Genomic DNA, 15,947 nt, shown 5'->3' with positions numbered 1-15,947 from the left:
GGGTGAACACTCCAGGATGCAGGTAGAGATCCATGCAGGTCTCTGCAGCTGTCTTCCTCTTATTGATTTCAACAGGTTGCCTACATGGAGCACCTGTGCATCCCATGTGGGTGAAGATGGCCCCTTCATGCTGGTGTGCAGATCAGTGCACTCATGTATATGAGCCCTTGGAGCCCCTTTAAGAGGGCCAATGCTGCTGACTCGTGATCGGCCGTGGATCACTTTGTCAGCAGTGGTTGACCTGCAGTTAGCAAGCAATTGCGAGGGGAATATGCTGCCTTCCACATACCAGTTTGAGGTGGCACTTCTCACGGAAATATTAGACATGGTTGCAGCACAGCCTCATTCATTTTTTGGGGCCATTGGCAGGTGATCTCGCCTTCTGAACCTAACACGCCAACAGCACAAAGCCTTGTGGCTACAAGTTGTGTGATGGTGTAGCACTGTCTAGCAGGGTGGTTTGCTGCATTGGCCATGCTCATGTGAAAAGGGCCTAAGACTCCGTTCACATGTGCGGGCAGGTTTGCAGAGTGATTTCAAAGCCTGCCCTGTGCGATATTGTTCAGCGGCTCAGGTGCGATTCCTGGTCGGACAAAAAAAGCACAGCTCCAGTTGAAGCCGCTGTACTAACAGTCTGACATTGGTGCAGCGATCTCCCTTGCTGTTCTTTTGTCAGGCTCTGGTCAAAGCTCTCTGCCACTGGCTGAGAGCACTGCTCGGTAGGCGGTCGGCTGCTGGTTTTCCATCCATCCGAACGGAAGCGGGCAAAACGGACGGCTTCTGTCGGACTAGCTGCCATATGCACAGACTGAACCGGACGATGTCGCCTGACATTCAGCCCATGTGTACTAGGCTTAAAGTACAGTAACGTGTCAGTACATAGCTGTACATGCATTGCAGTGCTATTTGTGAATGGGTAATTCAATGCATGTTAACGTAAATGCAGCACAAACGCATAAATTTGACCTTCGTCAAAGATAGAGAGCCTGGGACATCTGCTGATTAATCTTTTTAGAACACTCATAATGCTCTGCAAATCTGGTGTCATGGGTACACCCTGTGCTGTTATGGTAAACAATTTTAATTTTTTTTTTAATAAGGAATAAACATCGACAGGGGTGCTTACACTGATCAGCTTTTATTTATTTATGTAAACCTTTATCCCAAAAGGGGAAAAAATAAATGGTTTGCTGTATCTTCTTATAAAGTGTTAGCTGAAGCTTAGCTTCAGTTTCTTAGTGTGTCTAAATCTGCTAGTTCATCCAACACTCACCCCCCCCCCCCCCCCGCCAGATTTTGCACTCTCTGGATTTAATAAATCTCCTAAACCCCCCCCCCCCCCCCATGAATTCTAGGGAATGGGTGGTAGTGTATGTGACCCGATTACCATGTTAAAGCAATATATTCTACCATCAGCCTCAACAGTAAAGTAAGACTGAATTAAACTTCACTGGACAACTGAAACTCCCAGACTTGTAGCCTCCTTCCTCCTGGCGATGGGACAGGAAGTGAAGGGGAAATCTCCCCTATGGGACACAGATGGCATAACCCTCCCTTTAGCCTAGTTTACATGATGAGATTATCAAATGAGTGATCGTCCCATGTGTTTTTTTTTGTTTTGTTTTTTGCATGCTAGTCTCCATATCAAATAGGTTACGAAAGTATGAAAATTCTCAATAGACAAAATAGAAATTCGGAAGTGATGTAATGTATCTGTAGTGTATTAAAGGACAAAAACTGTACTGATTAAACTAAAATTGTACGATCTGGTATCGTAAAAGAAAAATTCGTGTTTGTCCCTTCAGAAAATATCGGACGAAAGATGTCTACGAACAATCAGATTATCGCACGGTTGCATGGAAAACTTTATTTTTTGTATGATATTCTGATCGTGCGTACGGAGATTTAGCCTATGTAAAAATAAAAATAAAATACCACATTCATTAAAAATGTTTTTATGTGGGTGGAAGGAGGTGATCTTGTCTTGCTTACATAAGGCTTGCTGTCAAACCTTGCCTGATAGATTCCATGTTCTTTTGTCTGAGACAGTCTGTGATGAAAGGATTCTCCCCTCCTCCTGCCATGTTTTGTCTGAGCCATACTGTGATGAAAGGATTCTCCCCTCCTCATACCATGTTTTGTCTGAGCCAGTCTGTGATGAAAGGATTCTCCCCTCCTCCTGCCATGTTTTGTCTGAGCCAGTCTGTGACGAAAGGCTTCTCCCCTCCTCCTACCATGTTTTGTCTGAGCCAGTCTGTGACGAAAGGATTTTCCCCTCCTCCTGCCATGTTTTATCTGAGCCAATCTGTGATGAAAGGATGCTCCCCTCCTCATACCATGTTTTGTCTGAGCCAGTCTGTGACAAAAGGATTCTCCCCTCCTCCTGCCATGTTTAGTCTGAGCCAATCTGTGACGAAAGGATTCTCTCCTCCTCCTGCCATGCTTTGTCTGAGCCAGTCTGTGATGACAGGATTTTCCCCTCCTCCTGCCATGTTTTATCTGAGCCAATCTGTGATGAAAGGATGCTCCCCTCCTCATACCATGTTTTGTCTGAGCCAGTCTGTGACAAAAGGATTCTCCCCTCCTCCTGCCATGTTTAGTCTGAGCCAATCTGTGACGAAAGGATTCTCTCCTCCTCCTGCCATGTTTAGTCTGAGCCAATCTGTGATGAAAGGATTCTCTCCTCCTCCTGCCATGCTTTGTCTGAGCCAGTCTGTGATGAAAGGATTCTCCCCTCCTACCACCACTTTTGCATATATTGACCTTGGAAGTGGTACTAGCGTATTTTATTTTTTGGATAAAGACGTGGCAATATAGGATTTCTAAAACCTCAACCCAGGGAGCTCGCATTTTAAGGGTCATTGTATGCAGCACAATGGCTGTCGAGACCTGTGCTGATTGTACGGGTCATGTACAGTGCACAGGAGTAGAGGAGCTTGTGTTTTTCTGCTTTAATAGCCTGTTATGGTGAATACTTCCATTCCTCACAAATGCATCCACGTGACCTTCCAATGTATTTATGTAGGAGCTTCTAATCCCCTCGGAGCACATTTTTCTATTACAAGCCTCCATTTCCAGGGAGGAAGAAGAGTTTTAACAAGCAATCATTCCTAAAACACATTTTTCTTTCTAATGAGTTGCTTTTGTTGCCGTGTAATGAAGTATGACAAGTATGCAGTCCACTAGGCCATCTGTCACCAGCGTCCTACAGAAGGAATTCCTCAACTACATGCCGGTAACCTGTCATAAACCTGGACCATGCATGTGATGAAAAAATGCAATTGCCGTAAGTTGCCTTCTGTAAAATGCTAGAAGTCTCTGTGTACAACTTTGCAAATTTATGCACGTTGTCCAATATACAATACATAACAAAAGGATTACAATTATTTTTATGGGGTCCTTCAGACCTGTGCAATCATCTTATGTGCGTCTTGGAAGAAAGTACAGGTGTGCTTTTTTTTTTTTTTTTTTTATGGCCATGTGCGTTTTTGGCCCCATAGACTTCAGTGGGAGGGCGTAAAACTACAGGAAAATGTTATTGCGTAAAATGCATGAAAACACAGTAGAAAACCTATCCTAAGTCAGACATTTTCCAAGCCAATCCTTTTCCTTAGGGATTTCTTGAATTTGCAGTTGCTGGGGGTGGTAAAAACCCGCTCACCAATCATTCCCTCACCTGTGGGAGCCGTGGCCATAGCAGGAATTCAACTCCCTGTCACGTTCGAGTGAATGGTGCTGCTTTGCAAATACTTTGTAGAACCACCTTTTGCTGCAATTACAGCTGAAAGTCTTTTTGGGGATGTCTCTACCAGCTTTGCACATCTAGAGAGGGACATTTTTGCCCATTCTTCTTTGCAAAATAACTCAAGCTCTGTCAGATTGTATGGAGAGCATCTGAACAGCAATTTCCAAGTCTTGCCACAGATTCTCAATTGGATTTAGGTCTGGACTTTGACTGGGCCATTCTAACACATGAATATGCTTTGATCTAAACCATTCCAGATAGACAGATTATAGCTCTGTTTTGGGTCGTTGTCCTGCTGGAAGGTGAACCTCTGCCCCTGTCTCAAGTCTTTTGCAGACTCTAATGCCCCGTATACACGAGCAGAATGTCCGACAGTAAAAGTCAGGCGGAAGCTTTTCACCGATCCATGTGTATGCCTCATCTGAGTTTATTTTTATTTTTTTTTAAATTGTGAAGGACCTAGAAATGGAACATGTTTTAAATATTTCCGACGGAAGCAATTCCTAACGGGAAAACTGCTCGTCTGTATGCTGTTCCGACGGACCAAAAAAGACGCATGCTCTGAAGCAAGTAGGAGACGGAGGCTATTGGCTACTGGCTATTGAACTTCCTTTTTCTAGTCTCGTCGTACATGTTGTATGTCACCGCGTTCTTAACGATCGGACTTTGGTGTGACCGTGTGTACGCAAGACAGTTTCAGCGGGACTCCATTGGAAAAACCTTTAGTGTTTATTCCTAGGGGAAAACCCGTCGTGTATGCGGCATAACAGGTTTTCATCTAAGATTGCCCTGTATTTGGCTCCATCCATCTCCCCATGAACTCTGACCAGCTTCCCTGTTCCTGCTGAAGAAAAGCATCCCCACAACGTGATGCTGCCACCACCATGATGGTGTGTTCAGGATGATTTGCAGTGTTAGTTTTCAGCACCACATAGCATTTTGCTTCTAGGCCAAAAAGTTAAGTTGGCTTTGTGCAAACTGCAAATGGCTTTCCTCTTGCCACACTTCCATAAGGGCCAGACTTTTGGAGTGCACAACTAATAGTTGTCCTGTGGACAGATTCTCCCACCTGAGCTGTGGATCTCTGCAGCTTCTCCAGAGTTACCATGGGCCTCTTGGCTACTTCTCTGATGAATGCTCTCCTTACCCGGCCTGTCAGTTTAGGTGGACGGCCATGTCTTGGTAGGTTTGCAGTTGTGCCATACTCTTTCCATTTTTGGATGATGGATTGAACAGTGCTCCGTGAGATGTTCAAAGCTTAGGATATTTTTTTATAACCTAATATGATGCTGTTTGTTCACTAAGGTTCTCTAACAAACCTCAGAGGGCTTTACAGAACAGCTGCATTTATACTGAGATTAAATTACACAGAGGTGGACTCTATTTACTAATTCTCTTTACTAATTAGGTGACTTCTGAAGGCAATTGGTTCCACTAGACTCTAGTTAGGGGTATCAGAGTAAAGGGGGTTAAATACAAATGCACACCACACTTTTCACATATTTATTTTTAAAACATTTTGAAAACCATTTATCAGTTTCTTTCCAATTCACAATTATGTGCCACTTTGTGTTGGTCTATCACATAAAATCCCAATAAAATACATTTACATTTTTGGTTGTAACATGGCAACATGTGGAAAATTTCAAGGGGTATGAATACTTTTTCAAGGCACTGTATAAAAACCTTGGGAAAAGGCAGGGGTAGCGCTGGAAGAGTGGGACTATCCAATTGCAAAAGGAGTATTCGGCCAGGGTATCTGGATTTTAGGCTGACCGCTTCTCTATACCAAAGGATTTCCACAGTTTCCTTGGTTTGTAAGTGAGATGGTTTGAGTTTGAATTGCCAAACTGAAACTTTATTGTCCAGATATAGATTTATTCCAAAATTAGAAGTGACTTTATCTCAAAGCCAACATGTTTCAGAGGCCAGAGAACACCCTTCATCAGGGCTTGGGAGTAGCTCCATCTAGTGGCTGTAATGCCTATCTGCATTAGTAACATTCCAACTGGAAAGAAAATAGCCTAATTTAATAAAAGGCAACTCTCTTGCCTGCAGTAAATCAACCTTAAAGTGTATCTAAACCCAAGAGCAAAAATTGATAGTAGTGCAGCTTACTGGTCCTTAGATGTGATGGCTGCATTCATTTTCTTTTTGACGCTTTCATTTCTCATTATTTTACACACTTCAGTACAATCGTGTTGGGCAACATTGTCACCCCAGGACAGGGTGATGTGTGTTGGGGACTACATTACGCAATGTTAAGATTACATAACACATCCCTCTCTTATTCAGTACAGGGGGAGGTGTTTTGTAGTTCATAGAGCTATAAGGGAACAATTCTAGCTGATGACAGTCCAGATTGTTAGCTGTAACGAGCTGGGCCCTTTGGTTCCTATTATATTGAATTGTACTGTCCCCCTTTATTTTGTAGAGCACTGTCCAAACAGTTAGCCCTCTATATCTTGTACATAAGGTCTCATTGTGCGACTTACAGTACAACTTTGCCAGGAGACTTTGGCGTGAAGCAACTTCAGAGAATGCCTGTGTAATCTTCCTGTAATGTCGGATCCAAATCGCATCAATTAAGATTAGGATCCGACTTGGAGGCGACTTCCATTAAACTCTATGGGCACAAGACGGATAGAAGTCAACCTTGAAGTAGTACTGGAACCTTTTCTAAAGTCGGAACGACTTCAGTAGTGCTAATTAAAGCGGAGTTGCACCCAAAAATTGAACTTCTGCTTTAACGCGGTTCGGCACTGACCAATTTTTTTTTTTTTTTTTTGTGCGGAATGTTTAAACTATATGTGTTTAAAAAAAATACCTTACTTTTCCTGACTTCGCCCGCTATCCGTGTCCGTATTTCAATGTAAATTCTTCTTTATTTCAAAGTTTTTAGGTCGATGTCATTTTGCTTGTGGGCATTTGAACCCCACAAGCAATCACTTCCTCCTTCCCTCTTTTCGAAGGAACCAGCATTCCTTGCTGGTTCCCACGCACGCTCAGTGGCTACAGCTACGAGCTGTGTAATTTTCAATGTTGCCAGGACAACGGGCGGCGTTAGTAAGTGGCCGGCGTGATGACGTCACGTTGTTGAAATCTCGCGAGATTTCGCTACTGATAGGCGCAATGACTTTTGGGATTAGTTAGACAAGATCCTAGGAGACAGTGCAGAGATCAGCGGAAATGATGCTGATCCCCGCAGAAACCCCGCCCATAGCCATAGGGGAAGAAAAAGAAAATTGCAGAGAACGAGAGGTAGGAGAAAAAAAATATTAGTATTTGGATGTGCGGAAAAAAAAATAGCAATAAGAGAGAAAAATGTGTGCAGAACCACTTTAAGGGAGGTGACCCCCTGACATTTGGCATGTCTTTTTTTTGGTGAGGGTGGATACCCTCTTTTTAGAGGGTCCTAGCTCCCACTTCCTCCCGGTGCACCGTAAGGGAGATCACTTCTCCCCCCCCTCCACAGGTCCCAGATGATTGCCAGGCTGCCTCGCGCATGCGAAGTGGGTGCCCAGCTGTGAAGCTACAGCCGGGCACCCACAGTTACAATGCCAGCGTCGCAGAGAGGAGGGGGAGACAAGCGGGGCTTCGTTCCCACACATTGCTGAACCCTGGGACAGGTAAGTGTCCGATTTATTAAAAGTCAGCAGCTGCAGGATTTGTAGCTGCTGACTTTTAATTTTTTATTTATTTATTTTTTTATTTTTAAGCAGAATGCTTTTAAGACAGCCCTCATTGACCAACATGGGATTTCACATGTCACGCACCTTGAGGTCTCACAAGTCGGATTCCAAGTCACGGCAGTGTGAACCGAGCCTGAAGGAACAAGTTTTTCATAATTGGCAAGAAAGGGACTTTTTGACCTATAAATAAAATAATTCTGTATATTTCATACTGCTGTAATGCCCCCAACTGATTCACATGAAGTGTCAACTTTAATAATAGGCCTGCTTTAAGTCCTCTTCCGCCCTCTACTGGCCGATTTGTGTTGTTACACCAAACATAATTGACGGCTCCCAGAAGTATAGGGAGTGCGGATACTTGAAGCATCTTTGGCCCAGGTCAGTCCTCTTTTCTGATAGCAAGCTTGGTGGTGTAAAAACTAGATGCAGTGCATGCATATATATATGTATATATATGTATATGTATATATATATATATATATGTGTATATGTATGTGTATATATATATATATATATATATATATATATATATAATATATGTATATGTATATGTCATACACACACAACTAGACGTTTACACTTTTGAAACTGCTGTGCTAATGTGTTCATTGTTCTGTACAGGAGTCTTTTTTTAAGACCTCATCAGAAAGACGTAACGCAAGAGGTGGTTTTATATATACAGAATGAAAAAATCAGGAGACAAAGTAACTGAAGCCTCTTTATGGGTGGCAGTAACCTGGCTGTTTGGGTAAAGCGCGCCCCACCATTCTAGAACAGCTTTGTACGCCGGCATCCTGACCATGCCACAATAATTACATTGATTTTCCGCTTTCATTGCTCTAACCATCACATACGGTAAAATCACAAAGCACAATGCTCGAAATATTTTCATTACCGGCCTTTTATTTATTTATTTTTTTATTTTTTCCACACAATCGATAATGGATTTTTCAATTCACTAAAGATATTACTGCTCGGATCAGTTGAATTTAACACAGGGCGGTTATTTCATCCAAATTTGATTTACAAAGGTTTTCAGATGGGTAGAATACCGCTAGCTATACGCTGGAGAGAACATTGAGGGGAGTGGGATAAAGAGCTGTGCGCCGTGGTGAAAAAAAAAGAACACTTTGTCAAATAACTTAGTTACTGTTGAAGAAATAAAAAAATAAAAAAATTTGCATTTACAATCACTTTTTTTTTTTTTAAATGGCCTTGTTATACTTACTTGCTTTGTGATGATGTAAGAAAGCGCATGACCAGCAGAGCAGCAAAGGAAAGCGACTTTGGGGACCAGTCTTGCAGCATGGGGGAAGTCTGCGGGTGCTGGGAATAGAGAATAGAGTAAAGTTGCCCATTTATGGGTTGTTTTCTGTTTTGTTCAGCCGACCAACTGAACAAAAAAAAAAAAACTGATCCAATTTCCCCCATCCACACATTCAGTGTATTTTGTATTCTGACAGCGGGTAGATTTCCCTCCCCCCAATGTCAGAATACACTGATCAGTGCTGCAGCCTATTGGAATGGGAATGGCCATACATGGATGGAAGTTTGATTGTTTCCTGCTGAACTGCCTGAATTTTGATCCATGTATGGCCAGCTTAACCACTTAAGCCCCGGACCATTTGGCTGGCCAAAGACCAGACCACTTTTTGCGATTCGGCACTGCGTCACTTTAACTGACAATTGCGCAGTCGTGCGACGTGGCTCCCAAACAAAATTGACGTCCTTTTTTTCTCACAAATAGAGCTTTCTTTTGGTGGTATTCGATCACCTCTGTGGTTTTTATTTTTTGCACTATAAACAAAAAAATAACGACAATTTTGAAAAAAAAAACGCATTATTTTTTACTTTTTGCTATAATAAATATCCCCCAAAAATATACAAAAAAATTTTTTTTTCCCTCAGTTTAGGCCGATACATATTCTTCTACATATTTTTGGTAAAAAAAATCGCAATAAGCGTTTATTGATTGGTTAGCGCAAAAGTTATAGTATTTACAAAATAGGGGATAGTTTTATTGCATTTTTATTCATTTTATTAATTAATTTTTTCCCCCACAAATAGAGTTTTCTTTTGGTGGTATTCGATCACCTCTGTGGTTTTTATTTTTTGCACTATAAACAAAAAAATAACGACAATTTTGAAAAAAAAAACGCATTATTTTTTACTTTTTGCTATAATAAATATCCCCCAAAAATATACAAAAAAATTTTTTTTTCCCTCAGTTTAGGCCGATACATATTCTTCTACATATTTTTGGTAAAAAAAATCGCAATAAGCGTTTATTGATTGGTTAGCGCAAAAGTTATAGTATTTACAAAATAGGGGATAGTTTTATTGCATTTTTATTCATTTTATTAATTAATTTTTTCCCCCACAAATAGAGTTTTCCTTTGGTGGTATTTGATCACCTCTGCGGTTTTTATTTTTTGTGCTATAAACAAAAAAAGAGCATCATTTTTTGAAAAAAAAAAACGCATTATTTTGAACATTTTGCTATAATAAATATCCTCAAAAAATCTATAAAAAAAATTTTTTTCCCTCAGTTTACGCTGATACGTATTCTTCTACATATTTTTGGTAAAAAAAATAAAAAATCGCAATAAGCGTATATTGATTGGTTTGCGCAAATGTTATAGCATGTACAAAATAGGGGATAGTTTTAGGGCATTTTTATTAATAATTTTTTTTTACTAGTAATGGCAGCAATCAGCTATATAATATAAAAATATATATATATAATATATCACGATAAAAAAAAAAGTGTGTGTGTGTGTGTATGTATATATATATATATATATATATATATATATATATATATATATATATATATATATATATTATCGTTTTTGGTTTTTTTTTTTATCGTGACTGCAACATTATGGTGGACATGGACAATTTTCACACATTTTTGGGACCATTGGCATTAATACACTGATCAGTGCGATTAAAATTGCATTGATTACTGTAAAAATGTCACTGGCAGTGAAGGAGGTTAACACTAGGGTGCGGTGAATGGGGTTAATATGTATCCTAGGGAGTGTTCTAACTGAAGGGGGGCGGGGACTCTGCAAGGAAACTAACAGATCGCTGTTCATACTCTGTATGAACGGATGATCTGTCAGTTAACTGCTCAGAGAACCGGAAACTGTGTGTTTACACGCACAGCTCCCGGTTCTCCGTGTGCCCCAAACGATCGTGGGAGCCCGGTGGTGATCAAGACTGCCGGGCACTTGCATCGGCTCCAGGAGCAAGTGGGCGACGCGCAAGCGGCCCCCTAGTGGCTGTTTATGCTACCAACGTAGCATAACGGCGATTCATGCATCTGAGCCATGCTGCCGCAGTCAGCTAGCGGTTAAAGTCGTATTAAAACCAAAAATGTAATATATTGCAGCTCCACCTCCTGTGTTAGAGTGCCTCCGCTCTGGATGAAGGAGCACAGGGGTCACCTTTTTTGTAAAGCAGCATTGTTAGTCTGGTGGGAGGAGAGTGTATTCTAAGGCCTGGGTCACACCTATGCATTTTTATGCACATTTTCAGTTTTGCAGAAACACACTACAGTTCATTTAACATGGTTTCCTATGGATGTAGTTCACATCTGTGCATTTTATGGAAAGGGTCATTGAGTTTTTTCTGGCTTTTAGTTCCATAGACTTCAATAATGGATGAAAATCATGTATTGAAATACACAATGTACCTGGAATATGCAAACTGCAACCGGCATAGGTATGAATCGGACCTCAATCTGCTAGTACATCAAACAAATTGAAGCCGAATTACAGCTAATTACCGTTACAGCAAACTGTATTTATTTATTTTTTCTTTTGGGATAAAAGTTTTTTTTTTTTTTTTATGTAAATAAAGCTGATCATTGTAAGCACCCCTTTCAGTTTTAAAGGGTTTGTCACATCCCTGTAACTGGAACTGATCTGGAAGAGAGCTTGTTCTTTTGAAAAACAGACTTTCTGACTAGATCACTAGATGAAAATGGTAGAAAGAAAGCCTAAAAAAAACAAAAACAAATGCAGCCATCACATCTAATGATTAGTAAGATGCAATATAATAAATGTATGCTTTTGGGTTTATTACCCCCTTTAAGTGCCTCCTCCCAACTGGTAACCCCCCCCCCCCCCCCCCAGGCTAAATGAGCATTTAAATATTTACATTTACTTATAACGTAAGAGCATAAGGCAGATCAGCTATGCAGGATATTCTTCACCCAAGACAGCAAGTCCTTTGTGACCTATACTGAGAGTCTTATTACATAGTTACATAGTAGGTGAGGTTGAAAAAAGACACAAGTCCAACATATGTGTGTGATTGTATGTCAGTATTATATTGTATATCCCTGTACGTTGCGGTCGTTCAGGTGCTTATCTAATTGTTTTTTGAAACTATCGATGCTCCTCGTTGAGACCACCACCTGTGGAAGGGAATTCCACATCCTTGCCGCTCTTACAGTAAAGAACCCTCTACATAGTTTAAGGTTAAACCTCTTTTCTTCTAATTTTAATGAGTGGCCACGAGTCTTGTTAAACTCAATTTTGAAAAAGTTTTATCCCTATTGTGGGGTCACCAGTACGGTATTTGTATATTGAAATCATATCCCCTCTCAAGCGTCTTTTCTCCAGAGAGAATAAGTTCAGAGCTCACAACCTTTCCTCATAAATAATATCCTCCAGACCCTTTATTAGCTTTGTTGCCCTTCTTTCTACTCGCTCCATTTTCAGTACATCCTTCCTGAGGACTGGTGCCCAGAACTGGACAGCATACTCCAGGTGTGGCCGGACCAGAGTCTTGTAGAGCGGGAGAATTATCACTTTATCTCTGGAGGTTATCCCCTTTTTAATGCCAATATTCTGTTTGCTTTGTTAGCAGCAGCTTGGCATTGCATGCTGCCAAGCTGAGCCTATTATCTACTAGGACCCCCAGGTCCTTTTTCCATCCTGGATTCCCCCAGAGGTTCTTCCCCCCCCAATATATAGATTGCATTCATATTTTTGACACCCAAATGCATTATTTTACATTTTTTCTACATTAAACCTCATTGCCATGTAGTTGCCCACCCCATTGATCTTATGTGTGTCCTGGGAGGAATGATATGAAATCCCTGGAGGCAGATGATGAAGGTGATATATACGGTAGCTGTACGGTAGACCTTCTGCATGAAGATGTCTTCAGCTTCAGAGTGGCAGGAGGAGGTGATACACACAGGTGGGGGGGGGGGGGGGGGATATGGAACCGGCAGGACATTTTGAGGACATTTAAAACCCAGGGCACATTCATCCGCATGAGACGCTGGCTAAAGGAGTGTGCAGCTGATGTCACTTGGCTTGCGGGGATGTTGTTCTTGTTGGAACATGCCTAAGATGTTATTTTGGGAATCATGTCTTGATACTGCAGAGGATAGCACCAAATAAAATCAGATGGGTAATAGCAAGCAAGTGGAGCCTTTACTTAAAGCGTACCTAACCCCCAGCATCTCAAGTATTTCAGCTTACCAGCCTTTAGAAGTGGTGGCTGGGTTAGTTTTCTTTTTTCAGACTTTTCTTCTCTTTATTTTCACCTGGTAATCCTGCCAAGTAACGCGCTCCTGTGCGAGGATGACAGCGCTCACTCACCTTGCTGTGTCTATTAGACCCCTTTCACACCGCCAGGCCTATAGCGTCGGCGGTAAAACGCAGCTACAGTCGGATTTGCCGCGCATTTCTGCCGCTAGCGGGGTGCTTTTATACCCCCCCCCCCCCGCTAGCAGCCGAGAAAGGGCTAAAACCGGCCGCAACAGCGGCGTTTTTCCGGCGGTAATACAGCGCTGCCCCATTGATTTCAATGGGGAGGAGCGGTAAACACACCGCTCCTTCACCACTCCAAAGAAGCTGCTGGCAGGACTTTTCCTGACGTCCTGCCAGCGCACCGCTCCAGTGTGAAAGCCCTCTGGGCTTTCACACTGGAGACAATGGTGCAGCAGTTTGAGGGCGGATTGCAGGCGCTATTTCTAACGCTATAGCGCCTACAAAACGCTCTCGGCGTGAAAGGGGTCTTGGGGATCGACCGATATCGTTTTTTCGGTGGCGATATGATACCGTTATTTCGGCAACCTCTCAGGCCGATAGCCGATATTGTCTGCGAATATTCTGTACATTTAAAAAAAAAAAATATTTTTTTTTTGTTTTTTTTTTTTTTAATATTTTATCACTGTTATTACTGTCACAAGGAATGTAAACATCATCTGCATTTTTGAATACTTTATATTTTTTAAGATGGCAGTAATCCGGGTTGTGATATCACAACATCGCTTCTGGGTTACTAGATCCGAGACCCGAACGAAGTATCAGCTTTGTTTGGGTCTTCGGCCAGCCAGGGGATGCGTCGGCTGTTTTTTTCGGGCCTCCTGTTGGGACGGGCAAGCGGGGGGGGGGGGGGGGGGGGGGGAATGTCCCCTCCCATTGTTTGTAATAACAGCCGAGCCACATCAGTTGTTATTACAATAAAGCCAACCGTCTGCTCTAAAGAACAGTACTGCCGGCATCACCCCGGTAAAACCCTGTGCGGCATTATCGGTCTAGTTTGTGACCAATACAGGTTTTTCAGAAAGTGCTGATATCAGCCTGCAATAATCGGTCGATCCCTAGTGTCTACGCAGCAGCATTGTCACTGTAGGGCAGGGGCCTAGTCATGTCGATTAAATGTCAGTTTTACAATGCCTCGTGGAACGTGTAGTTCCGCGACAGCTGCAGGGCTGTAGTTTGGAGACCCCTGCCGTAGGCCATGGGTGCTCGACCTGTGGCCCTCCAGCTGTTACTACAAATGAACTACAAATCCCATGAGGCAGGGCTAACCGTTACAGACATGACTTCCAAAGGCAGAGGTATGATGGGACTTGTAGTTCCGCAACAGCTAGAGGGTCACAGGTTGAGCACCCATACCGTAGACCAGGGGTGGACAACATCTGCCCTGCAGTTATGCCTCTGCCTCTATGAAAGTCATACCTTTGATTGTCAGGGTCTTGCAATGTCTCATGGGACTTGCAGTTTCAAAATGGCTAGAGGGCCAAGGTTGCCTACCCCTGCCGTAGGCTGTTCCACTCATTTTGACTACAAACCACTCGCCTCATCACTGTTACATAGGGGAGAAGTGTTTGGTAGTTCACAGGAGATGACCATGCGATTTCAGAATCAACAGCACCTAGAAATGCAAGACAAAGTGCTACATGTTTTTTGCCGGGGGGTGATTCTAAAGGCATACATTTTATTTTAAATACCAAACATGTTATGCTTAAATGCTCTGTGCAATGGTTTTGCACAGAGCTGCCCTGATCCTGTTCTCGGGTTCCTCGCCATTGCTCCTGGCTACTCCTTCCTTCTGAGTGCCTCCAGAGTAAATGGCTTGCTCTGGGGGCACTCGTGTGCACACTCCCGAGCCAGCTCTGTGACGCAGTGCCGCTCAGCCCTGCCCCCTGCTCTCTTCTTACTGGCTGTGATTGACAGCAGTAGGAGCCAATGGCTCCTGCTGCTGCAACTCTGTCCAATGAGGAGAGATGCAGATGCTGCTCCTGTGCACATTGCTGGATCGAGATCAGGCTCAGGTTATTGGTTAGAGGGGGTTGGGAGGGTACTGCATGCAGAAGGTTTTTTACCTTAATGTTCAGAATGCATTAAGGTAAAAAAACTTGTACTTTTTTACAACCACACTAATTGCTTTTGTAATATTGACTTACTGAAAGTCAGAACACACATACCCCCACATTATACAAAGCTATACTACTCAACGACTTCTCAGTTTATCACATTGTGGGGTTCATTCATATGCTCTGGAAAATAAATTTTGGCTCTTACGGTTTCACATGCGGGCTCTTCAGGGCACCTATAACAAGAGGGGTGCAGGCACCCTTTGGTAGATGTTCTGAAAGTTTTGGTTTAAGTTGCTTAATGTTAAACTTTCTCACTGCATTGGAAAACTGCTCTTCCCCTGGGGTCTGTGGGTAACTGTTCTCTATTCTATAAATCCGCTTCTCACAGACCACAATGTTCACGTTTTTCCTTTTTTCTTCCTTGTAGAACCCGAACTCCAACCCTCGCCCCTCAGCGCAGGACCTGGCCGGATTCTGGGACCTTCTGCAACTTTCTATAGAAGACATTAGCATGAAATTTGATGAACTCTTCCAGCTCAAGGCCAACGGCTGGGCATTGAGCGAAACTCCTGATAGAAATGTAAGTCCTTGTGTGCACTCATCTATTGCTGTGTTTAATATACCAAGCAATTGTTAGGAATTGTAATCATAAAGAGGCTTAGGCTCCATTTACATTGGGCAATTCCAAAATTGTGACTTCGGAGTGCAACTTTGGATGGGTGCGATTTGGATACAACCTTGGCTTTGAGCAGTGATAATAGATAACTGGTCGCAACTGTTGCATTGTTTACACTTCCAGAACAACTTTCATGCAACATTTGAGGGTTAACATTGAAGTCTACGGCCCTCAACTTGCATGAAAGTTGGCCCAAAGTAA

General features: G+C 42.5%; 1 protein-coding gene across 2 annotated transcripts in view; it reads left to right on the top strand.

The window, feature by feature from the left end:
• The window catches only part of DLGAP4 (DLG associated protein 4), a 342,220-nt gene that overhangs the window by 311,278 nt on the left and 14,995 nt on the right, over positions 1–15,947 (top strand). For both annotated transcript variants that reach the window (XR_013263487.1, XM_077459068.1), the window contains exon 11: positions 15,498–15,650. Coding sequence is in view for 1 of the 2 variants with exons in the window: in XM_077459068.1 (XP_077315194.1) it covers positions 15,498–15,650 (153 nt within the window). In the remaining variant the exon portion in view is untranslated. The remainder of the gene's footprint in view (positions 1–15,497; positions 15,651–15,947) is intronic.

The sequence above is a fragment of the Lithobates pipiens genome, unplaced genomic scaffold, assembly GCF_037356315.1.
Source record: "Lithobates pipiens isolate NorthernLeopardFrog02 unplaced genomic scaffold, aLitPip1_a1.2 Scaffold_28, whole genome shotgun sequence".
In the NCBI taxonomy this organism is placed as follows: Eukaryota; Metazoa; Chordata; class Amphibia; order Anura; family Ranidae; genus Lithobates; species Lithobates pipiens.
Note: the sequence above shows the minus strand (reverse complement) of the source record. Positions and strands in the feature narration are given on the sequence as shown.